General features: G+C 36.6%; 1 protein-coding gene across 2 annotated transcripts in view; it reads right to left on the bottom strand.

Annotated features, from left to right (window-relative positions):
• LOC124364556 (EH domain-binding protein 1-like) overlaps positions 1-15,746 on the bottom strand; it is a 67,922-nt gene extending 52,176 nt beyond the window's left edge. For both annotated transcript variants that reach the window (XM_046820112.1, XM_046820113.1), the window contains exons 1-5: positions 15,605-15,746; positions 13,563-13,770; positions 13,290-13,471; positions 2,323-2,414; positions 1,204-1,311 (exon numbers count right to left, since the gene is read on the bottom strand). In XM_046820112.1, coding sequence (XP_046676068.1) covers positions 1,204-1,311; positions 2,323-2,414; positions 13,290-13,471; positions 13,563-13,770; positions 15,605-15,708 — 694 coding nt within the window. In that variant the 5' untranslated portion in view covers positions 15,709-15,746. The remainder of the gene's footprint in view (positions 1-1,203; positions 1,312-2,322; positions 2,415-13,289; positions 13,472-13,562; positions 13,771-15,604) is intronic.
• Between the last annotated feature and the right edge of the window lie 11,716 nt (positions 15,747-27,462).

The following is a 27,462-nucleotide window of genomic DNA, read 5'->3' as shown; positions in this document are numbered from 1 at the left end:
TAGCAGCAGTATTTTAAATGATTGCAGTTGTTTTGGTACAAGAAGATTACTTTTATACTTTTCCACTCTCTAATAATACTTTTATTGTTTTTATTTTAGTTAGTTCAGGGGAAAACATGGCTGTGCCAATTTGTAAACTTCGAAATAGTAAAATCGATTTTGAAATTTGTTACGACTGGAATAAATATGGTGGTATTTTTCTATTAATTCTGGAAAGACAATCAGAAGCTACTGGATCTGCAAACAGTGTGCAACAAAGTTCTGTAAACATCCATGCTTCTTGATGTATCAGCGAAATAGAGGAGTGGAGAAAAGAAAGACGTTTATAAAGAGTATATCAATAAAAAGTATATTTGTTTTATTGTTTAATTCAAAGTATTTACATTGTTAGGGTTGATTAATAAATCATACTAAAACAATATCAAAACCTGTGGGAGTTTCTGATACCAGGAGTAGTGTGTTCCGTGTTAATGTTACAAATTAATAGGCTCTAGTAGCACTGTAGGTGTCTAGAACTGATACGAGTACAAGAGGGTTAAATAACCATAATTGTACAATTTTGAGGTTTTATTCCTATTAATATTTTACGGACACAGCATAAAACAATCTTTTAATCATTTTATTGATATTACAACATTAAGTTGTACTACCATTGTTAATATGAAATAATAAATAAAATTAAGCACAATAAATACCAATTCCTGTATTTTGTTTGGTTATAACGAATAAATGCATAGCCATTGTGAGGTTAATTAGGCCTTTAAAAATAAAAAATACCAGCTTTTATAAGAAAAAAATCATGATTTATTATGTTTTAAATTTATTATAATAAAAGAGATGAAAATAAAAGGAAGAAACCACTTTAGGTTTACTAAGCTGATGATATTTTATTAATCTATTTTTAAATATTTGGCCTGAAATTTTACATTCTAGAGTTATTACTGTAGGTGAGTCATGAGAAGACCTTCTCTTTGCAATACCGGCAAATGCAAGGTGCTAATCACCTCTCTTCAGACTAACTGTAATCGTGTGCACTAATGTTGCAGACGTAATTACTGACATAAGTGCCTACTACAAAATAAGGTGATACCACTACAATACACAGCTGCACTGTGTACTGGTCTAGGGGTCATCTTGTGACTCGCCGGTAATGACCTCTGAGTATTGAAAGTCAGCACAAAGAATGTGAAGCAAGACACTTACCACTCATCGGAGTACTTGCGAACTCTGACCCGCTCAGGCTGTTTGTCAGCATATCCAACTGATTTGTCAGATCTGACACTTCGTGTAGGCTGTGCTTCAGAGAGCCCTCTATAGAAACAGACCAACAAACTTTATTGTCTAAGAGTGATTAAACATTTAATGAAAATTTTCCAGTAAAAGTAACACCAGATTATTTGAATCACAGGCACCATGAACCAGTAGGTGTTATGAATGTTGTCTTCAAAACGCTCTAAATGAATGTTTATAAAAGGAATGTGGAAAGGGGAAGACAATGTGTGTGTGTATGTGTGTGCGCGCATGCACGAACGTGTGAGTGTGCGTGCATGTTTGTATGGAATGTGTGTCTGTGCACACTTAAATCCGCCTTCTTAATTTGAATTTGTAATAATTAAATACAAAAGCAAATGATACTAACTTTAGAATTTTAATATAGAGAACTAGAGTATCAAACTAATTCCAAACTGATAATACTGTTTATACTCATTAACAACCCAACTTTTTTTTTATCATATTTTCTCGGAAACAATCTACTAATTAGCTTGTTTTTATCACTACAAGTACTGGAAATAATAATTAAAACAGTTTTTTCAATATTTAACCCTTTTAGGACCAAATGGTAGTAAACTACCGTTTGCATAACTGACAAAAAAGACCATGCAGCAGTGAACTGCCAATCCAATTTTTACTTCTTTACATTCAGCCTAAATTAAAAACTAAACTTTTTATATGAGAACAACACAAGATTTTAAACTCTTTAACTTCTCAAATGTTGGTATGGAAACTTGTTATTGTCGGCTGTGATGCTGAATGCAGTGCTGTGTGGGTTTTTTTTAATAAATGGGTTGTATTTCACTGATATGTCCAATATTTTCCATGAAAATTGGTAAACTTTGAAAACTTTTGATGCATACTCTCACACAGTAAAAATATTTCTAATTTTATTACTTTTTGAATCTTGGCTATAACTTCTCTGTATGACCTACAGCAACGGCTAACCGATAACGACTGGAGATTGAAATGAAAAATATCTTTATTGTATAACCAATTGGTGAGGTTTACTTCTTATTTTGGATCTTATTTAACAAAATAAATACTCACCATCATCTTCTTCGTCAAAATCATCGAGTGGAGCAATGTCGCTGTTGTTGTTGGTACTCATCAAACTGGCCATACTCTGCATATCTTCATCACTGGAAGACAATCACAAACACGACTGAGGGTTTGACTATCACTGTATCTATATTGAATATTTGTTCTTGTACCTGAATATTGACTTACTAATCTATTTATTATTAATTCTTTAATATTTAAAAAGATTGATAAAGAAGACATAACTAAAAAAATTAAACAGTATAGTATCAATCAAATGCCTCAAATGCCTTTATTACACCCTTTCAATGCATGATTGAACAAAAATTCTAGACTATGGAGGAGGGGTGGGGCTCCCTTAGTACCTTTACAATTTCAAACATAAGGGCTGCACATCCTGACCACTGCCCCCCTCCCTCTACATCCAAGATGGCATGACGAGATAATGCTTTCTCATGATGAATGTAACATAGGACCTCGACAAGAGGCGGACGCTATCCACAATCTGAATATACTGTCGCTCCAGAAACAACGTATAGGTTTTTTCAGGACTAAATGCAATAAGAGGTTTCCTCCGCTTATCGTCCAACGTGAATTAAAAATAAAATAGGATAGATATGAGCTTATAGAAATAAATATATATCTGTCCATTTGGCTTGTTACTAGCTGACACAAGATTCAGAAGGTTATCCTTGAACCGCTATGCTGACCTGACCAGACTGGCACAGCTCACCTGTATACCAACATTCAAACCTTACAATGACATCTATATTAACCCTTTGAGGTTGGCTGTCGATTATAGGTCGACCAGATATTGTCGCTGGATTTTTTTTTACTTTGGACTTCTATTTGTGTTAAATAAATACTACTTTGATCTTTATTTATGATGTAAGAGGCACTGAAAATGAAAAATAGAAAACCATTTCAGATGTCGTCTGCATTCGTGTTTTGTTTGGAAACATGGCCGACTCTACTAGAAGTTTTATCGATGATGATGAAATATAAAATAAACTAAGAATTTTGATAGCTTTTACAGTGATATTAGTATTCAAAATGAACAACAAATTATTGAGGAAAACAGGGATAGTGATGTTGAATCGAATCAGAATGACATTTTTCTGAAAACTTTGTGGTAACCGACTATCGACTGCGGTATTTCCGTGAAGCGCTCGCACATTGCATCTATATTAACCCTGTGAGGTTGGCTGTCGATTATAGGTCGACCAGATATTGTCACTGGTTTTTTTTTTTTACTTTTTTGTAACTAAAAGTAGGCCAAAACCTGGACCCGGGCCAAATATACCTAATTACGAGGGGTATTAGAAAAATAAGGTTCCCTATGCCACCAAGACAGAATGCGATATGTTGGGAGAAATCTGACAACACTGTCTTACTCATCCGCTGTCCCTCTCTCTATCTATACCACTCGCGCCTCGCTACATCCATCAGTGCCGGCCTAGCTGCCTTCAAAGATGGAGCTCCCTATCGTTACCGCCAGATGCAAAATTCATGCTGTAATACGTTTTTTAAATGCAAAACAGATTTCACCTATTGAAATTCATCGTCAGTTAATCGAAGTTTATAGGAAAAACTGAGACGCGCTTTCCAGAACCGCCGGAGAGGAAGATTGTCCAGTGGTGTGAGGCTTATCCATGACAATGCTCGACCTCATGTCTCATGTCAAACTCAAGAACTGCTGACAAATTTTGGCTGGACTATTGTGCCCCATCCCCTCTACAACTCAGGCCTAGCCCCAAGTGATTATCACTTATTCCCAAAATTAAAGGAACACTTGGGTGGCCAACGCTTCAGTACCGATGATGAAGTCAAGGAAGAGGTTACTCGATTCCTTAAAGGATTGGCGGCAGAATTCTACTACATGGGGATAGAAAAGTTGGAGCATCGTCTACAAGAGTGTTTTGACAGAAACAGTGATTAGGTGGAAAAATAGCTTAACTGTTTAGTTTTAAATTGATGTATAACACTAAGTAGAAATATAGAGCTGTCTATTTTAAAAAATCATGGGAACCTTATTTTTCTAATACCCCTCGTACAACGTAGGTTGGATCCCATGTGAGGAAAAATATCACACCAAAAAAAAAAAAACTTCAAATAACCTGTAAAGTGAGTAAAAACATATCCCTAATGGTATTCTGGTGCTATTTTACCTTTATCGACATACTTTTTGCATATGTTTATGTGTGTGAAATAAAAATTACTTTTTATTAATTTGAATTTTTTAATTTAAAAATTAATACCCATAAACAAAGTATTTTCAAAGAATATGTAGGCTCTTTTGGAATTCTTAACTTTATTTTGTAAAAACAGAAAATACAAAATATTACAGAAAAAAAGTATTTAAAACATTTGGTTTATATAATGTAAAAAAGCTGTAATAACAAAGCAGAAAATAAATATGACCTGGGAACAGTTGGTGCGATTTTTAATGAGACCACAAAGGGTTGATTGTCTTAATTTAATTTTTAATCTATAGATTTGCTTGTCATGTACGACTTTTTAAAAAAAGGACATCATAACTATATTGATTTTGAACATTTCATCATTGTTTTAATCTCTAAATGAAAAAGTCATAATCTCAATGCTAAATCTCTAATTTATCACTGATGTTCCGATTAGATTATTGGTGATTTATAAATTCATATTATGTACATATTTAACGTTACTTATTTTAAGCAAACCATAACATTTTAATTTAAATGAGTTCATATTAACAAAAGTTTCAATTCTTGCAATTAAAATTAATAAATCTATGAATAACGATGGTGAAAAAGTAAACGAAAGTACCCAGATAAACATTATTGCAATACCCAATTTATCTTTTATTGGCTGAGCACCTGCAAAGTCAATCACTCGGGGACTGGAAAAATTTCTCTTCTGTATATATGTCTACCTGCCTGTCTGCCCACACAATATTTGAGAACAAATTGACCTGGAATTGACTTGATACGTTACATTTTTTACATGGAGCTCAGTTTCTATATTCAACAACAACTTTGATGATGGTGCATATCCATCCATGTATTTGGTTGGGCGACAGTTTGTCTGATGGTTCATTTCTGGTTTTAATTAATTATATTGTCGAAGCCACAGAGTTGAACTTGCCTTGTTTCCCGATCGGGAAAATATATACATATCTAGTTATGGCCTAGAAACCAACATAAATAAAAAAACATCTACTTCCAGCCCTTGTAATCTACCTCTGGTGTAAGGGGAAGAGTGGAAAATCCTTACTAAGTTCATTTAAAAATAATTATTTATAATGGGTTTAACGTCAAATCTTGTTTTCTTATGTAATCTGAGAAAGACTGGATCATTGAAGCATGATAGTGTCCATTATTTTTTTCACTAAACCACTGTAAAAATGCCAAGAAAGCCAACCAGAATTTTATGTACAAGCATTTACAGCTTTGTTCATTAAGGTAGATTTTAAAAAAGTGTTTAAGTAGCATTTCCAATGTATTAAATTGTTTAAATTTGTCACTGGCACAATCTGCAATAAAAGTTAGATAGTGAAACCGCACATCGCCGCTCGCACACCCACAGCAGACCAACAGGGAAGCGCGTGCCCATGGTGGCGAACGGGGATGCCGGATCAAAACTAAACTAGGTAAAAAAAAAAAGAACACCGTGGTCAGTATACTCAGGTTCATTTTTACTAAGACAATAACATGGGCCTATCCAGTCAATATAAATATGTATATATATACTATAAAAAAAAAAATTAAAAAGTGACCACAGTAGTATACCTCAAACAATTCTTGTCAGGTGCACCTGCATACCAAAAATTAGAAACGCCATTAATTTGAAACAAGAAATGCCAATTCCACCCGGTATCCTTCGGCTAAGGGCGGGCTCCTAATGAAAGAAGAAATAACTAAATAATATCTAAAACTAACTTAAAATTAAATAACAAAAATATAAACTATATTAAAATGGCAACAATAACAATATCACAGGGTATCACAGATGTTGACTGGTAGGTATGTCCATCATGGTGGCCGTCCTTCAGCAGAGCGCAAAGGCGAAGGTTCTCTGCGACCACGCATGATGGAGAGATGACAGGAGAAAAACAATTCAACCCTTGGACCTCATCAGTGAGGGGCCGTAAACCTAGCCGCACATGTTAGAAGGAAACAGCTCAGCAAAATTCCAAAAACACTTAATTAAACAAAAATATTAAAACTGGAGCTACTTCTAACCAGTACACACGGCTCAGAGTCTCTCCTACCACTCTACGGAAAGGCCAAACGCCTTCAAAAGGTCAGTCGCCTCTGCAGCAATAAACCACACACACACACTATAAAAACACACATGAGCCGGGGAGATATAGGTATTGAACCGGCTCAGACTCCCCCCCCAAAAGGAGGAACTCCCCTCTGTTAAATTTCTTCAAAAGAAAAATCGAACGAAATGCCTCTCCCCCCCAACTGATTGAAGAATTATAAACCGGAAACCCTTAAGTTGCAGAAGGGGAAAAACCAAGAAATCCAGTTGGAGGCAAGAAAAACCTCCAAGTCCAAGAGTAGGTGGGTACAAAGAAGAACACAGGAACCTTGATCAGGAAGAAGGAGCAGAGGTGATCAGGCCTCTGGACCTAAAAACCCTCCCACACGACTAAAGAGAAATCACGGATGACTCCGGCAAGGCTTCAGATGGGATATGTGCGCCTTCCTGAATATCTTCCCGGGACTGAGGATCTCCAGTCATGTCACCGGAGTCAGAAACTTCAAGAACTTCAGATGCGGTGGGGACCAGTCCACCTGTAGCAAAGTTTAGCAGCTCTTTTATCCACAGCCGAAACTGAGCCTTGCAGTAAACTAGATCCCCCATCCCCACCTGGAGGGATTGGCAATACGACCTCGGTTGTACTTCCTCCTTACTAACTCCCTAGCCCGATGAGATTCCGCCTGGCTGCCTCCCAAGTGGCTTTCACATTTGGGAAGTACCAGGAGGTGGCAGAAGATCGCTAATTTTCCAAAGGTTCGCCAAAGGGTTGTTTGGCGGAAAGCCAAATAATAACTCGAAAGGTACCGCCTTGTGACTTTCATGCTGGGGCCGTATTAAAGGCAAATTGGATCCAAGGTAGTTGTTGATCCCAGGTGGTCTGATTTTCCGCATGAAAGGCAATTGAGGAGCAGATCGAAGATTGCGATTAAACCGTTCAGGCGTGAGAAGGCTGAGGATAGAAAGGGGAACGTAGTCACATGGCGGATTCCGTGCCCAAAGCACATTCTTTTAAAGATATTGGAGACAAACTGTGAAACCATATCGGAAACTAAGGTGGCGGGGATTCCTAAGTGTTGAAAGAAAGAATGGTTACGAAGTGCTTGCACCGTGAGCTGCGCGGTAGCACTCCGCAATTGGGAAAGCAAACCAAACAAACTTGGAGAAGGCATCCACACAAAACGTAGGACTTATTTCCGGACTTGCTACGCGGGAGGGGAGAGGCCAAACATAGTCAATGAAAACCTTCTCCAAAGGTTTTTCCGCCACCTCAGATGACAAAAGACCCAACTTGGTATTTTGAGCGGGTTTGCTTAGCGAGCCACAGTTCACAAGAACGTACTCGAGCTGCAATATCCCGGTCCATACCTAGAACTGATCCCTAATCTTCGCGATGGTATTATGAATCCTAGATGTCTTCGCGATGGTGGCAGAGATGAAAGATGCCCACAGGAGAAGAATGAAACCATCGGTACAAGAAAGCTTGGCAGCACTAACTTAGGTTTTCTCCGCTGCTTGTCACGGCAGCATAGAGCACCTCGGTACAGAAAATAAGGAGGGTGGGCACCCTCCGTTTTTAAGCTCATTGATGATAGCAGTCAGCTCGGGATCCTTAAGTTGGTGTGGAACAATGTCCGAAAATGCCAGAGGAAAGTCTAGGAGCACGCCACAAACATGGCGGCTCTGATAAATTCTGGTGGTCGTTGGGTAAGTGATACATGCGTGTCAGAGTGTCCGCTATGATATTTTGAGTGCCTCGCACGTGCTGCACTGTGAACTTAAGGGCAGAAATTTGGACTACCCAGCGACCAATCTTCCCGAGCTGACGGGGGTGGGCAAGGAGCCAAGAAAGTGCCTGGTTGTCGGTTTCCAACAAAAATTCTTTATGTTCTAGGTAACGCCTGAACTGAACATGTTAATCCCAAACACGACAGCCAAACATTCCAGCTCATAAACAGAACAACTTTCTTCTCACAAGGGGTTAACGTGCGTGAAGCATAAGCTATGGGCTGCCGGATACCATCTACTTCTTGCGATAAAACAGCAGCAACGGGCTAAGGAGGAAGCATCAGTTTGCCAAGACGAACTTACGACTTGAAATCAGGCATAGCCAAGACTGGAGGCTGCATCACTGCCTCTTTCAGCTGCTCAAAAGCAGTCTGTTGCGCTTCACCCCACTCAAACTTGGCACCCTTTTTCCTAAGAGAGTTCAGAGGGGGCCGCCACTTCAGCAACATTGGGGATGAAACGACGATATAAAAATTTATCATTCCCACAAAACGGGCAATCCCCTTGGCATCCTTAGGAGGAGGAAACTCCCTGATTGCCTGGGTTCTCTCTGGATTCAATACAAACACCTCGAGAAGAGACAAGATGACCCAGAAACGATATTTCAGGCTGAGCAAAACTCACCTTTTCAGGATTGACGGTAAGGCCAGACTCTCGCAGCCTAGTTAGAACTTCCTCTAGATGAGTCAAGTGCTCCTCATAACTCTCACTGTACACAAAGCAGGTCATCCAGATAGTTGAACACGAACTTAAATTTGACATCATGAAAGATAGAATCCAGGAGTCTGGTGAGTGTTTGGGCCCCCACAGCCAAGCCCATAGGCACTCGGGTGAACTGGTACAAATTCCAAGGCACACAAAAAGCAGTGAGAGGTCGAGACTCGTGTTTTAGTGGAATCTGATGGTATGCCTGGTTAAGATCAAAAATGGAGAAAATACTTGGCCTTACCAAACCAGTCGAAAGCAGAATGCAAATCGGGGAGAGGCACGGAGTCAATTTCTATCTGAGCATTGAGCTTTCGATAATCCAGGACCAATCTGGACTTCCCATTAGGTTTCGGCACTAGAAACGCTGGACTGGAAAAATTTGAGCAAGACGGCTCGATCACCCCACTCTTAAGTAAATCATCAATCATATTTCTCAGAAATCTCCATCTTGGGCGGAGCAAGCTTATATGGATGGGAACGTACAGGACGGGTGTCTGTAAGACGAATCTCGTATTCCAAGAGATTGGTCGTACCCAGTTTGTCAGTAAGGACTTCAGGAAAACTGGAACAAATCTGCCTTATGTCCTCAGCCTCTTTCGGCGTAAGATGTCCTAGTTGGTCAGGAGGAGTAAAGCTCTTATCTTCCATCTCTAAGGCAGCAGTCCCACGAGACTCGACATCAGAAAAGGGAACGAGCACCCGCCTGGCGAAAGCAAAGAAAACATGACTGGAGGCCAAATCCAAAATCATGCCAGTTTTTCCGATAAAATCTGCTCCCAAGATGAAAGGAAAAGTCAGGTCCTTAGCCACCAAAAAAGCTCCAATCCCAAGAGAAATAATTAATTTTGATGTGAATCTGGGCACTACAGATAATAGGTAAAGGTGTGCGTGAAGCAGTCCAGCAGATAAGTGAACTAGGCTCAACCTGCCGTATTAGCCCAGAGGATTTTAGATCTTCAAAAAACGACAAAGAAATCAGGCTGCGTGCTGACCCAGAATCAACCAGGGCCTTCTGCACCACATTCCCCACAAGCACATCCAGTTGTGGGCAGGTTGAGCGGGCAGCCCTTACTCCCCTGCGCAGCCAGAGCAGCAACCTCCCCTCTCGGCCAACGATGATAAACTGTCCCCAAGTCTATTTCTTTCTGTTTTCTTTCTGTTCTGTATTAAAACCAGCTACCCTTTTACCATCAAAATTAGGTACATATTTGCCCTCAAAATTACCTTTACGGCACGAGTCGGGCTTACTCGTCCGCAAGCTTACTAGTTTTTTTTTTATTAAGTGGACAAAACGGTCTAATATGTCCCACTTGCTTGCAGCCATAACAGGTAGGAGGCTGCCTACGGGAAGGAGCAGCTGCTGGCTCAGACTGCACCGGAGCATGGACCGGCCCCGGAGGCAAGTGAGGAAGATGCCTCGACATGGCCTCCCTTTGATCATCCGCATCCTGAACCCCTCTAGAGATGATGGAGAGGCGGTCCAAATCCGCAAAAGATGCGGGACGGCTACAAAAAATCAAACGGGAGCGTTCTTCAGGTTTAAATGCCCTCCAAAATAAGGCTCACCAACTCCGTTTCGCTCAAGCTCAAGCGCAACACCCGGGCTACATCCCGTATCTCCCGACAAAATGGCTCAACGTCTCGTCTGGTGCCTGAGGGACAGTAAACGCGTTCCACCCGCAAGCGCTCCCTTAACCCGAGCAGGTACAAAGAACTCCAAGATCTCAGCGTGGAACTGGTCAAAGGTGGCACCCTCTCTTAAGGCAGTCTAGAAGGCGATCAAAAAGGGGCCTTAAGGAAAACTGCGCTAAAAATCTGCATAAGCATGGCATCTGTCATACCAGGAAATTCTCTCAGCTTAAAAACTTCCAGAAGAAAATGGATAAGTAAATTAGTGTCAAGTCCATCAACTCTGGGGAAGTGTTGTACACACACTCCCCAAAGGATGAGGCAGTTTGCCAAAGCTAGAAAAGGAAGGCACAACTATAGATGAAGCCTCACCAGCCGCTTCAGGAGGGCCACTACCCATCGGAGACATAGTAACTCTGGGAGGCTCGAAAGAAAGAGCCGGTGGATGGTTAGCAAAAGTAATGGTAGTGGGAACCTCCGTTGGAGTGACAGCGGTAAATAGTACCCCCTTCTCCTTCACCGAGCGCACCTCACTCAAACCATCTAGGGCTTGTTTTAATTTATTACTGGCCGAAAAAGCCCAACTTTTAATATCAGAGTCTAAACTAGGAGCCGACATAAGTAAAACTATTCTGTCACGCCAATGTAAAAGCTGAGATGCCAATCTAGCCTTTGCTGACCCGGACATGGGAAGTGACTCAAAATTAATATCGTCTTCTAATTCCTCCATTCGGGTTTTACAAAACTCAAATTCTGTGTTAATTTGGAACTCTGCATTCCAGCTGCGGTCCAACGCTATACAAGCCCGTAATTGAGCTCTTAATGCCCTCACATCTCCCTCGGGCTTCTGTCCTCTCGCCAGGACCTCAAAAACCAACTCGGGTTGCGTAGATGTTCAGGCACCAGGGAAAAAAGCCATACCAAACAATTAAGACAAATAAATAAACAATAAACAACAAAAGCGTACGCAAAAAAATTACTTAGTAACCTAAGTGGACTCAACTCACAAAAAGGCTTACATGACGAGGTCCCAAGTGAAGAAACTCAATACCTGCCACCTAATAGAAGGATACCCTGCAAATATACACTAACCACAACCTACAAACACAGAAGCAATAAATATAACAAAACAACACATTGATAGGGGAGAAGTATGAGTACAGTTAGATAAATTTAGCGGTTTTTAAGCAATTTAGAGGTCCCTTGCTCCCTGCAAAGGGTAAGTCTGCAGGAAGCAAGACACTAAACCAATTCCACCCGGGTATCCTGTGCTAGGGCGAGCTCCTAATGAAAAAGTTGTGTACTCTAACCTCCCCCTACCTAACACTAACCTACACCAACAAACAAAAACCAGAACTGAGAGACAGCTGAGAGAGCAGCTAACCACGCTCTGCTACCATTGAAACCGCACATCGCCGCTCGCACACCCACAGCAGACCAACAGGGAAGCGCGTGCCCATGGTGGCGAACGGGATGCCGGATCAAAACTAAACTAGGTAAAAAAAAAAGAAACACCGTGGTCAGTATACTCAGGTTCATTTACTAAGGACAATAACATGAGCCTATCCAGTCAATATAAATATGTATATATATACTATAAAAAAAAAAATTTAAAAAGTGCCCACAGTAGTATACCTCAAACAATTCTTGTCAGGTGCACCTGCATAACCAAAAATTAGAAACGCCATAAATTTGAAACAAGAAATGCCAATTCCACCCGGTATCCTTCGGCTAAGGGCGGGCTCCTAATGAAATCCAAGAAATAAACTAAATAATATCTAAAACTAACTTAAAATTAAATAACAAAATATAAACTATATAAATGGCAACAATAACAATATCACAGGGTATCACAGATGTTGACTGGTAGGTATGTCCATCATGGTGGCCGTCCTTCAGCAGAGCGCAAAGGCGAAGGTTCTCTGCGACCACGCATGATGGAGAGATGACAGGAGAAAACAATTCATCCCTTGGACCTCATCAGTGAGGGGGCGTAAACCTAGCCGCACATGTTAGAAGGAAACAGCTCAGCAAAATTCCAAAACACTTAATTAAACAAAAATATTAAAAACTGGAGCTACTTCTAACCAGTACACACGGCTCAGAGTCTCTTACCACTCTACCGGAAAGGCCAAACGCCTTCAAAAGGTCAGTCGCCTCTGCAGCCAATAAACCACACACACACTATATAAAACACACATGAGCCGGGGAGGATATAGGTATTGAAACCGGCTCAATAGTAACTTATCTTTGCTGTCTGCCTTACACTACTGATTTAAAAATTTACAAGTAAAGAAATATTTCAACCGATTTTGCAAATTTCAGCTGAAAGTATCAACAGCTGTTTGGTATCCGTTAAATATAGATTTTATTTAATGAATACTATATTTTTTTTCCAAATTCAAAATATTTTGGGGAGCTTTTTCAATTTTTCTCCTGGAAAGAATTCTTCCTCGGATTTCTAAAAAAATTTCTTTAAAAGAATCCAAATTTGTCCAGCCGTTCTTAAGATTAGTGCTTTTAATAAGCCATTTAGCGATTCATATTTGTACTATATGGATTAAATTCACAATATTGAGTTAAATATATACTAAAATATTACTTACGTTGCTTTTCCCTCTCTCAAAAAGACACAAGACAATGTACATTCCAAAGTAGCCGAGTTTATTTTCTTGGTGGTCGGCTTGAGAATGAGGTTCAGCTGATGCTGTGTGGACTCCACACTGGCGTACTTCCGCATGTTGATGTTGGCGACGGCGAGCTGTCGTCTCTTACCAGTTGTAGCAACCTAGGCACACATCAATAATATGTTATGTCGATCTAAACTCTAACTGCATGAATAATCTTAATTACAGACAGATGAAAACAAGAAAACTTACGTCTTCAAGAACGAACGTCCAGTCTTTGTCCTCCAGTTCTTGTGTACGAGGATCTTTGAACAAGGTGACAGATATTTCTTTATTCTCTGGCACAGGCCACACGACCAATCCTCGCAAGGGATCTTTCATCGTTGGTTCCCAAGGCAAAGCCTCTGAATACACTCTCCTACTTCTCCTGGTCCATATGATACTCAAGCGGTTTGGTTTCCTAAAACACGGGAGATATTGTTAAACACGATGATCAAGCAATACGATTTAAGTAATGTACTTAACTAAGCATGTAATTGAATTTCTTAACCCTTTTAGGACCAACCGTGCGATTTATTGCTGATCGGAACTTACGCAAAAAAGACCAGCCGAGTGATCTATTGCCGCTGACTTTTATCATTTTTTTAAATATGTATTCATGATTTACAACTCATATCAATATTATTTTTATATTCTATGTGTATCCCTTTACTTGTGATTATAATTTGAAGGTAATTGGAAGAAGAGCAGGAATAAGTCCAGAACTCTCTGCTTAAATTGCAAATAAGGTGCAATCCTCTTTGTCTAATAAAACACATATGTAAATAGGCCTATTGCAAAGAAATCTGGCCATTTTGTAAATCGTGTACATATGTCAAGTTTTAAAAACTGAATAAAAGTGTGTTCATTTTATCTGAAAGTCAGTCTCATATTCATGCATGTATGTTTTTCAGTTTTCTTTTCTAAGTAGGCTGTAAGAATTTGTCTGTAATCATGATAAAAATATTGTTTTAGTTATCCAATTATAACATTTCCCATGAATAAAATATTTTTAAATTCAATGGTTTTCAAACTTATTCAAACTATTATGTACACATATAACATTTTTTATAAGCCTAAGTGTATAATTTTCAGTAGAATATGTTATAGATAAAAAATAATGCCCAAAACCAGAGCTTTGAATAAATAATGATAATATAGATATGATTATTTTCCCAAAAGCATACAAAATTGCACATTTTCCATTTACACAGTTTTTGGAACACGGATCAAAACAAAAAAACTTTTTTACACATAACATTTTGGCCTGGTACTAAAATTCTATTTAGATAAATTAATTTTTCTATCAGGATATATGCCTTCATAACATAGTAAGGGTACTATTTGAAAACTTCTACATAAATCCAAGACTGTTGTTGTAGTTTCTAAAAGGTGCGCTCTGCCTTATAGATTCCCTATACCAGACGCCATTATGATTTCTTGTTCCATTTGAGGAATGTATCCAAACTTTCACTTCATCTGTATTTTGATAGTACACAAGTACATTTTTCATTAATCTAATAGTTTATGAACAATTTGAATGGAAACTTTTAATTTAATATAGAATTGTCCTCCAAAACCAGTACTAGAACCTCCAATCAGAGTCTTTTAATTTAAACACACATTTATAGTTGACAAGTTTCTTGTGTGTACAGTTTTAAATGTTGAGAATATATTATAGTTGTTTTGAAAATAACAGTTTTGCTTTTTTTATAAAACCCCATTTATAAAAAATACCAGAAAATCATAAACTTATTTCATACAATGTTAGAGTCACAGTCACATTTATTAGTTTATAATAAAGATATGTATTTTATTGTGTCATTTGCATTTTCTCACTCTGGCACAATTATTATTAACTCAAATAGTATAAATACAAAAATAATTAGTATTATGTTTATTTCACCGAAAAAGAAATTTTTTACTATAATAATTTGTTTTTTTTACAATTTTGAACGCCTATTGATGTCAAATCCATCAATATGTAAATAAACAAATTTATTACCATAAGTCCACTATAGAAACATATCTAAAATCTCCAAAATGTTTTGCCTTAGGAGTTCTTGAAAAAAACCACAATCTTATACTGTCCAGCCTTGTTCATAATAAAATCTATTCACAATTATATAAAATATCAGAACATATTCAAAAACTAGATTCATAAACTAGGATTAATTAAGCAAAGCTGCAGGTACAGCTCATGTTAAACTGAAATTTAACTGGATATAATATGTAGCAACGCACAATTGACTTACCATTTTGATGTTGTTTCAACTGTAATTTGATGGTATGAAACTGTGAACTGAAATTTAGCTGCTCGTTTGTTCACCCTCTGTAGTCGTTTCCATACAGAGCCCATTGTCTTGGTGAGAACTTACCTACAACATAATTAATAGGGTCTATTATACCATCAACATAGAAAAGGTTTATTATTTTGTTATATGGATTCCTTTTTTGTATTAGACAATAGATTTTTGTTCTCAGTCAATACATAGTGTACATAGAGAATTGTCATAGATTTAATATAAAGCCATAAGGCCATCACTAAACATTTTTTAGATAACACAAAGTTAATCAGTTCTCAAGAAAGATTCAGTAAGAAGTTACTAAGAAGTTCATTATTATGGAACTAACCTCTAATGAGTGTTTTTATATTTGGCTTGTTGATTCGGTGCAGAAAGAGTATTACTCACATAATTCAAATTCAAATTCAAAACAATCTTTATTTACCATTTGCACATTACATTACAAGAATAAATATACTAATATAAATGGTGTCAATAGTATGAACTTAGATTTAAGAACTAAATACATAAGTTAATTTGCTAAAACAGTATGTATATAAACAAAAGTATAATTAATATTTAACCAATAATCTATAGTTTATTCCACACTGCTTTCAAAAAACTCATTAAATGAGTATAATGTTTTTGTCAACAAGATATTCTTTCAATTTTAATTTGAACAATTTGACATTAGGAATGCTTTTGATATTTTCGGGGATACTATTGTAAAACTTTACTCCAGCAACTAATGGGTTTTTTCTCTTAAATTCTAATTTTAATTTTTTGGGTACTGCCAACTGGTTTCGATTTCTAGTTAAGTAGCCATGTGGATGATCCCAATACAGGAAGTCTATCCCCAGCTTTCCTAACAGCCACCACAGTGTCTAATATGTACAAGCCATACACAGTAAGAATACCTAGAGTTTGAAAATGTTGCTTTGCCGATTCACGATCCTCCAGATTATAATCATTATACGAATGGCTTGTTTCTGAATGTGAAGAATACTTTGTAAATTTTGATCACTTGTTTGCACCATACAACACAATACCAAAAGATATATGGGAGTGTATATGGGCAAAATAAACCAATTTTAAAACATCCAACCTATAGAATTTTGATATGCTCCTTAAAGCATACAACCCAGAAGATAATTTATTTAGAACTGCATGTGTATGCTCATTCCAAGTTAAGTTTTTGTCTAAAACCATTCCTAAAAATTTAGTACTGTCTAATTGATTAAGTTTTACTTGTCCAATTTCGATCTTTGGACTGTATACACATTTATTTTGACTAGTACTGAATAAGACAAAATTTGTCTTTTTCAAGATTAAGTAACAAATTTTTGTTGGAGAAATAGTTTCTGACTGAGATCAAATCACTTTGTGCTTGATCTTCAATTACCTGCTAAGATTTGTTTGATATAATGAAATTAGAATCATCAGCATACAAGCACATTTTAGTTCCCGAATTTTTTACAGTCTGCGGTAAGCCGTTAAGGTAGCATAAGAACAAGATTGGCCCAAGAATAGATCCTTGAGGCACACCATGTAATATATTTTTTAACTTGGAATTAATACATATCAATTGATTAAATTTATTTTTAAATGATGTTTCGACATATTGTTTATATTGATAAAGGCAAACTTTTAATCTTGTTTAAATTAGTACATCGATCCTAGATTTTCACTCTAATTAGATTTAATAAAAAGATTTCTAACTAATACACAGGTTTATGTCATTGAAGTTTTCAATAAACTTCCATACCATTTAAAACGATATTAAATTTCACTAGGGTTTTTTATTTAGCATTTCAGAAGTTTGGTAAATATTCACTGAAGTGAATAAAAAGTAGTACTTGCTTCGTTACAATGATTTTGAAGCAATTTACTTCGTTTTAAGTGAATAAAAAAGAAAGCGCTACCAAAGGGTAGTACTTGCTTCATATTTCCGGACCCCGTAGTATTTGCTCCAGATTCATGTGAATAAAACCTAGCAACTACTAACTTGCTGTAGTAACTGCTTCGTTTTTGTGGAGTCTGGTGTAGGTCAGACTTCGTTTTAGTTCAGTCGGCATCATGGCGATGTTCATGCACGTTCGTGAACGTAAGTTATATCGTGAGCGTCGGCACGTCAGTGACAAAAACAACTTTTACGGTTTGAGGATGAAAGCATTAATTTTTTGACCGCTGAATTTCTGCCTGAAAAGTGATGAGACAAGAGGAGGGGCTTTGACACCAAGGGGGAAAATGGAAATTTTTTTATGCGCTGTGGCTGATTCCAGGATTTCAAATTGGAGTGGCTGAAGATGTCGGAGTCGATCGCTCAACGGTTTGTAAAACCTTTCACTATGTTATGGACTGTATTACTGACAGAGCAGATCATTGGATTAAATTTCCGATTCAGTGAGAAAAATAAAAATGATGCTCAACTTTTGTGGCAGACCCGTTTTAGGCTGCCTTCGGTTATTGGTGCACTTGACTGTACACAGATTGAAATTCTGAAACCTAGATTGTTTGGTGATGAATATGTGTGCCGGAAAGGATACCCGAGTATAAACGTGCAGGCAACTTGTGATGCGACCGAATAATTCACCAGCATCTGTGCAGAATGGCCGGGTAGTGTTTCACGACTCGAGAATTTGGGAGAAATAGCCAGGTAAGAGAGGTTTTATAGCCAGATATGATGGGGCTGCTTGTCTGTTGGGAGACTCGGGGTTATGGCATTTCACCTTGGCTTATTACTCCCTTCAAACCTCCCCGCAATCAAGACGAAATACAATTTAATCGGCTGCACGCTCAAGAAAGAGTTATTGTTGAAAGAGTTTTCGGTCAAGGTTAAAAAAAAAGGTTTCCTATAATAGCAAACTGTGTGAGGATTTCTCTGGAAAAAATTCCCAAACTCATTGTAAGCTGTGCAGTTCTACATAACATACGTAAACATTTGAATGATAACTTTAACTATCAGCTTGAAGAAAATCCTGCCCTTGAAGAAGAACAAGAAGAGTTAGCTGCGGGAAGAACAAATAGAAAATGCCGTAACAAAAACTTGAGGTGTTGAAAAGCGTCAAGAGATTATCCAAATTCTGTTTTAAATAATACTTGACATTTTTTTATGCTGCAAAATGTATATATTAATGTAATTGATGGTTGTTTTTAGTTGATTTTTAAGGCTTGTTTAGGCGTCTGTTATTATTTCATACTTAACTTTAATTTTATCGAGCATATTTGTGAAATCTGAAGTTAATATTTTGCATTATTGATGTACTCTTATGTTAAATGTATGTTGTTCAAATAGTATTATAAAAAAATAATAAAATATATATATATATATATATATATATATGTATGTATTCTTTGTTTAAAGTTTGTTATTGACGATGGATGATTTGAAGGAATAACAGGATTGCGGACATTTGCCATCTTTAAATGTTACAATAAATGATAACACTACGTTTCGAGGAATGGAAATCATCCTCTTTTTCTGGTGTAAAAAACTTAAAAACATTAAAATGTGGGCTGTATTTTTGTTCACGTTTTATTGTCAAGGATGGTGACATCAGGTTCTATTTACAGGTTAATTCTATGTTTAAAGTTAACTGTTGACGATGGTTGATCTGAAAGGAATAAAAGGAAATTCCGGACATTTGTCATCGTTAAGTGTTACAAATTAAACACGACGTTTCCAAAACTGGAATTTGTTCTCTTCTGCAGGTAAATTAACTAAATTATTCCAGTTTTCTAAATGTCTTGTTTAATCGACGATCGCAGGCACACACGATTTTAATAGTTTTTTTTGTTTTAATTATAATTTTTTTGTTTTTTAATTTTATTATTTTTTATTTATTTATTTTTTTTTATATGGGGGGATAGGATTTGGGAACTTACAACAAATTATTTATTAATCAAACAAAGAAAATAAGTCTTCCGTGTCAGTTGAAGCATCATTGACAGTCTTCTTCAAATTGTTTAGCAATATTCTTTCTTTTTTCTATCTGGATTTTTTTGGAGTTCCATTTTGTTGCAGCAACACTGCACGCTGTAATTGCGGAGTGGACATATCCCTTGTTTCGTCCGTTTCTAGCATTGACAGCCTTTTCGCTCCTTTTCTCACAGCTACCACAGGCTGCTTTGATGTAATCACTGAACAACTTGGCTAGTGTTCTACTTCATGTTATCAGCTCCTTCTGTTTAGATGAGGTTGTGTTTTTAGCAGATTCACCTTCACAAATTCCTACTGAAGCAGCTCCCGTCACCTTTTTAAAAACAGGATTTTCTTCTTGTGTAAGGAGCAGTAAGAACTCTTTCTCCCAGTCTTTAAGTTTAATTTGTTTGTTTCCAGTTGCTGTTCTATCAGTTTTTTTCTTTAATTTTGTGTTCATGTTGTTCAGCATTTTTTGAGAGTTGCGCCGGAGTAACTATTTTCCCGGTGGCTTTAGAATATTCTGAACATATGATATCCCAAGCTTTCTTCTTAGCACACATGACACTTGGCACTTTAGACTTTTCTACGACAACTGAATTTTCACTCAATAGTCGCACAAAAAGTGTTCTGTTAACAACGTCCCGCTCAACGTCAGAACAGTCACAGGCCTCATCACTTGACGACATAGTCAGCACCCAGAATGGTAAGTGACTGACAGACAGCAGACAAGTGAGTCATGCAACGACGAGCCCGGTACATGGATATCCCAGATAAACAGGACTCCGTAGGAACGATGAGTTTTGTTCACCAACATTGCGGTGAGGGGTTATCGATAAGAGAAGGAAAATAAAAGAGAAGTAAGTGCTATAGGGTAGTAAATACTACGGTTAGTAAATGCTTCACCAAATCCGGACGGCCCGAAGTACTTACTACCCAGTGGAAGTATATTATTATTCACATCGTTCTGAGAAAATGCTACTACTGCGAAGTATTTACTTCAAGTAAATACTACTTTTTATTCACTTCACCCATTAGTGTACAAAAAAGGGAAATATTTACAACTTTTATCAATGTTATAAAACTGTTGGCATTTAAGGAGCAATGAATTTTTTTTACAATAGTTTGATAGTGTACCAGTATATTATGAATGTATAGTGAAAATTGTATATATATATATTTTTTTTAATACAGCTGAAATAATTTAAAAGTTATTTTTCAAGAACCAAGTGCTTGTTATGATAAGATTTAATTATTGTAAATAGGTTTAGAGATACTGAAGCGGGAAAACATAGACTATTTAGTGCAGTTCAATGAACTGTGTTATGTTACATTTTGTGAAAGGACAGATTTCATGTTTTTCCTCTATCAAAGTGTGATAAGATGCACAGTTAATTGTTTTCATACAAAGCCCATTTTGCCTGCCTGTATCAGATACACACAAACCATATAGTTATTGGTCTCTACACCGATATATAATAGGCATACACATTATTTGATAAATATTTATTGATAAATTTAAGTATAATCACATAGTACTAACAAGAAAAATGTTATAAGAATTTAATCCCAATTTACACTTGAATCTTTACAAAGACAATAAAAGTATACAGATTTTGGCATATAGTACATATTTTTGAAACTTTATTTGCAAGACAATAAAGTGGCAAAAAATAGTTAGAATGGGTTAAATATTAAAAAATTGTTAAATTTCATTGAATTATATTGTTTATTACATTTTTATTTTTTATTTCGTGCCTGACTCATTTACGAACAGTATTTTTTATCCTAGTTTATAAGTAACTAAATACATTTACAACTATTAAGAACTTTACTTCAATGGAAAGGTGATATGTATTTAAAATTGCTAATAAATAGGGGTGTAATAATATTATTGAAAATGAAGAAAGAATAAAAAAAACTGCAAATATGTCACTTACTTAACAAAAGTTGAACAAATATATTAATAAATCATTGCAATATATACCAAAAGCTTTAAATCAGTAATCAAAATTCAAACCATATATATTATAAATTATAAGAGTCAATGGAAGGGGGCCCATTCCTGTCCTACTTCTTTTTCATTTCCGCCATCTTGTTTTTGTCTGCCGTGACGATTTCCATTTGCTAGTGGCCTCTGGTCAGTCGTAAGTGGTTGGTAGACGAATACAGACGTATAGTGACCTGTACTCTGTAGTTCAGTTTTAATGATTAGTGTTTTATATAGTTGTTATTAAGTGCTTGTTTTAGAGTTTGTGAAGCTGACACACAACATGACGGTTGTGATTCCTGGACATAGGCGTGCTACAACGCTTTGGTATGATTTGTTTATTTTAACCTAGTTTGTAGTTATGTATTAGGTTAGTTATTTACGTGAGGAAGAGATCAGATTGCAGATCTTGAAACAGTGTTTTTTTGTTTCAATGAACGATGGCAAATGTCCGGAAAAATCCTGTTTCCTTCAAAGTAAGAGTAAGATACATAAATGTATGCTTCAGTGTGATACAGAAATTAAAATATCCCACAAGAACACTAATGAATCATAAAATAATAAGATGATTAAATGCAATAATATGACAAGGTGGGATCATGACATCATGATGAAAATCACTTCTCTAGTCTTGTGAATAGCTTTTATATTTCTGATAAACTACTCGATTGTTATTTCAATTTCTCATATCATAGGTACTACTGGCCCTCTGGGTCAATTTTAAACCCCAAACTACAGTTATCTTCCATGACATCAGTACCACCACTGGTGTCTCTTAGGAATTATTATCAGTCTTAAATAGAAGAACTAGATCCTAGTCTGAAATATGTGAGCATCTCTTTTGATCGAACCTTTACAAAAAGGAAAAGTTTTTGACAAATGGGTGTAAGTATTGTACTTAAGATTTCTTGATATATTTTTCTGTGATTTTTAGTATTAATCTTCTTTATTAAAAGGTACATTAGTAAAAAATTACTGAATTATCCATCTATAACTTATCATCAGTCAGCACATCAAAAGGTTAATAATTTACAGTAAACCAACATCATATTAATATATTACTCATAATTATTTACTACTAATAAGTACTATTTATTTTTCATAATTATCGTTTATTACTTCTTACACTTTTAGGTTTATAGCATTTGGTGCACTACTTAAACATTATATATCGTTTACGAAACAATTCTATTTATGCTCATTCTTCATAACAAAATATTAGTTTAAATCAAAATTCTCCAAAACAAATAAATAATTTAGTTAATAAGCAAATAGTTAATTGTACCTAAGGCTTATATATGCATACGAAATTTTATTCACTACAAGGAAACAATTCTAGTAAGAACTTCTTTTTCAAATCATAAAATTTGCAAATTAAAATTTTCAATATTAAAACATTGATCATAAACACAGAATAACAACAAATTAAACTTTAGGCTTTAGGTCATAAGCATCTGTTAAAACTAAAATATAATGAAATAAAATATTTATCGTTAACTATGGGTTACTAAAAAAGTTATTTTAAACTGAATGAGAGATGGAATGAGAATGAGAATGAGAATATCTTTATTTACAATCTTTGAGATTATAAACAGTGTCATTAAATACATTAACATCAGGAAAAGGTTTTTTGAAGATACTCTTCCAGCGTGTAGAATGGCCGGTCTAGAAGCCATTGATGTAGTGCTATCTTGAGTTCCTTTCCTCTTTTGGACAGCAGGTGAGGTGGTAGGAGATTGTGGAGCTTCATTCCCATATATGATGGTTTTCGCTCATAAAGCCTCAGACGATGTACAGGAAGGCTGTAGAGGTGTACATTTCTGGTGTTGTAGTGGTGTACATCATTGGTCCTTGGAAGATTCTCCCCATCAGCGTACATTATTACTTCTTGAATATAAAGCGAAATAACAGTGAGAATCCTCAGAGACTTGAATGCCTCTCTACAGCTCTCCAGAGGTTGTAGTCCCGCCAGTGTTCTAATACATTTCTTTTGTATGATAAGTATCCGTTGGAGATTTGAAGCAGTAGTTCCATCCCAGGCAGCAAGACCATAGCGCAGGTGAGACTCAAAAAGGGAAAAGTAAGTTATTTTTGCTGTTTCAAGGCTACTGAGAGAAAGAATTTGCTTGATGACAAAGTGACCAGTGTTGAGTTTTTTACTAAGATTGTCGACGTGATTAATCCAATTTAGTTCGGTATCCACTGTTACTCCAAGGAATTTTAAATGATCTTCAATACTGACATCTGGAATGGTTGGGACTTCTGATGCTCTCCTTCCAAAAGCGATCTGGTTAGTCTTTGATGGATTTTACTACAAGGTCATTTCCATAGCAATATTGGATGGCCATGTTGAGAGCTGTATAAGATGAGACCGCAAGGCCATCTGCTGAACGTTGGGTCAGAAATAAGGTAGTGTCGTCCGCATACATTAGAGGTGTGCAGTAGTTTCCTAGGTGTTGGGGTAGATCATTGGTAAAGAGAATGAAAATCACTGGTCCTAATACGGAACCTTGTGGCACACCCTCTCAGCACTGGAAGGACTTTTGATCTGACTGCCTTTGTGATACCATTTGATGAGTGGTAGAGCTCTACTAGTTGGGTACGACCCTTTAAGTAGCTCTCAAACCAATTATTTGCTGTCCCTTTGATTCCAAGCAATTCCAATTTCTTCAGAATGATGTTGTGGCTGAGGCAATCAAACGCCTTACTTAAATCAAGAAACAAAGCTGTGGTCAATTTTTCCCTCTTCAATGCTGTCTGTCACTGATTCAATTAGTTTGATCAATGCCGTTGTAGTTGACTTCCCTTTTGTAAATCCATGTTGGTTTTCATTTAAGAGATTGTGCTGAGCGCAATGGTCCAGGAGTCTTTGAAGAACAATTCTTTCACATAATTTTGAAAATGTTGAAATCAGTGAAATTGGTCTGTAGTTGTTTGCATCATGTTTGCACCCACTTTTAAATTTAGGGAATACTTTCGAAATTTTTAATTTTGAGGGGAATTGACCCTCTTTAAAAGATTTGTTGAATATGGCAACCAATGGGGGGGCTAGTTCGTCAGCACAAAATTTTAATACTTTGGAAGAAATTTCATCAATACCGGCAGAATTTTTTGAATTTGAGGTTTTTAATTGTATCTTTAACCTCTTCGATGCTCGTTTTGGTCATTGTTTCCATTAATGCTGTTTCATGTGGTTCCACAGATTCCAATTCCTTCTTCTCATCCGCTGGGATTTTTTGTAGTGTTGTTTCTGCCATATTAACAAAAAATAAATTCAGATGATTGGCAACTTCTTGAGGGTTATGTGAAAGTTGTCCATTTATTTTCAGTTTTATGTCATCTGTAGAGCTCCTGTTTTGGTTACGGGCATTATTAACTATTTTCCACATGGCTTTGGGCTTGTCGTCAGCTCTTTCTATGAAGTTGGCGGAGAGGCCTCTTGTCTCAGTTGTTTTTTAAAGCGTTGGTCATAGGATTTCTTTGCATTTGCTGCGTCTTGTTTGATGTCGAGTTCCCCTGTTGTTTCAAACTGATGTTGTAGTCTTAGAAAGTTTTCTTTAAGCCTGCTGGCTTCTTCATCTGCAAAGAATTTAGGTTTTAATTTCTTTCTAGGTTTCTTTAATTGTTCTGGGGCAGGCAGCATCCAGGGCCATTGTCACTGTCCTTATGAAGCTGTTGTAGGCTTCTTCAACGGTGTCAAATTGTTCAATGTCATGCCAGTTTTCATGTTGAAGTAGACATTTTAGTTCAAGGAGGTTTTTCTGTCTTGAAGGTTTCGATATGTACTACTGAAATTCTCAATTACGTGCTCTGTTTTAATAGTACAGACTTGAGCAGTGGTGTCTGATAGACCAAAATCATACACGGTTGCAGTTAGTTCTTCACTTCTTAAGTTAGTACATATCCAGTCAATTGATGAAATGGTGTTGGGAGGTTACTCTGGTAGGTGGTAGCTCCAGCCTCTGAATGCTTGTGAGAAGCCAACATCTCCTGTAATTTACCTGATCTTCTGTCAGGTTTTAAAATGTCTACATTTATATCTCCCATGATTAGAAGGTTTGAACTTTCCAGTTTACTGATTTCAATAGTTTTTGGAAAGAATATTAAGTGATTCGTCTAAGTTGGATGATGGTGATCTGTAGGTACCCATTATGTATAAGCAGTGCCGCATTTCCCTATAGGCCCACTAGGCCCCAGGCCTAGGGCGCAAAATTTTAGGGGGCGCATAAATTTTTAAAGTACACAAAAGAAAAAAAGTTGCGGCGGCGGGTGGTGTTGGCGCTCGGCGGGGCGGGTGGCCAAGGTCAACTAGGTCCGGGGTGCGACGTTGACTCATTCATTGGTTCATTGCATTTTTATTTATTCAAAACACTCCTATATATATATATATATATAATATTGTAATTATCTTTCATCAAAATTACGTAATTAAGAAATTTACTGGATTTCTACGTCAGTGTAATCAGAGTCCTCTGGGGGGGGGGGGGGGGGGCGCTCTTTGGTCTGTAGGCCTAGGGGCGCCGAATTTGTAAATGCGGCCCTGTGTATAAGCAGGTGGTATTGAGCATAACCTTTACCAAAGCCATTTCACATACAAGTTCTTCACAGTACTGACTGATTGGTACATTCATTGCATTCTCATGTCGGTTACTGTTATATAATTTACTCCATGTAAACATAACTAGATCACATGTTAATTTAAAGAAGATATTAAGTAATTGTTATACATTCTGATTGAGTTTATACATTGAATATTTAAGGTTATCTAGTTGAATTTTGTTGATTAAAGCCTTAGTTTGTAAAAAGGTTTTCTTAGTTTCATTACAATTTAATCAACATTTTTGCTATACTAACTTCAATACTCTGTAATGGAAAAACTACTGAAACCTGAGAAATTTGCATGCAGCCCTGAAACAACAAATGCTTCTAAACAATGGAAACATTGGTTTCAAACGTTCAATACATTCATAGAAAATGCTGAAGTTAAAAGAAGATAAGAAACTTGGAGTACTAGTGAACTTTCTAACCTATGAAAACTATGAATTTATCAGTGAGTGTAAAGATTACAACAATGGCTATACAAACTTTAGAAACATTATTCATACCTAAGAAAAATGTACTTTTTGCTAGACACTTGCTTGCTAATCATAAACAACAAGAAGGAGAATCAATAAATCACTATTTGCAAACGCTTAAATCTCTAGTAAGGAGTGTGATTTCGTAAATGTCGATGCTAAAACCTATAGTGATGAGTCCTATAAGAGATTGCCTTTATTAGTGGTTTAAAATTCTTCTCGAATCAGACAACGTATTCTGGAACATAACGTTTTAACCTTGGAAAAAGTTGAAGAAATAGCTCGTTCCTTAGAGTCAGCTCAGAAAACATGCGGACGCTTATTCCATGACTTCAGGTGTACCTCAATCATATTGTCACTACGTTGATACGAGTAGTAATTTAAAGATTCCTTCAGACAAACTAAAAACTCAGGAAGACAATTCTACTGGCTGCTGCTGTATCAGCACACAGACTCCGACAGAAATGTTATTTTTGTGGAAGAGCAAGACATATTTCAAGAGATGACTGCCCTGCAAAAGAATGCTATTTGTAAAGGTTGCTCGAAAACTGGTCATTTTCTCAGAGTTTGTTTATCTAAGAATCTTAAAAATGGTAAGATAAATTCAGCCTCTTTAACAACATGTCCCATAATAACTTCAGCAGTAACACCCAAAGTATTATCTAAAGCAATTGTATCCGGAAATGTAAACGGAATTTCTGCTAAGTTTTTAGTTGATACTGGAAGTTCTGATAGTTTTATTGATAGTAGTTTTGTAAAGGCTAACAACCTTAAAACATTTCCAGAAGTCAAACAGGTGTCAGATGGCATCTACGTCACTCGTTTCACCAATTAAAGGGTAATG

This window comes from Homalodisca vitripennis, chromosome 6 (assembly GCF_021130785.1).
Source record: "Homalodisca vitripennis isolate AUS2020 chromosome 6, UT_GWSS_2.1, whole genome shotgun sequence".
Classification (NCBI taxonomy): Eukaryota; Metazoa; Arthropoda; class Insecta; order Hemiptera; family Cicadellidae; genus Homalodisca; species Homalodisca vitripennis.
Note: the sequence above shows the minus strand (reverse complement) of the source record. Positions and strands in the feature narration are given on the sequence as shown.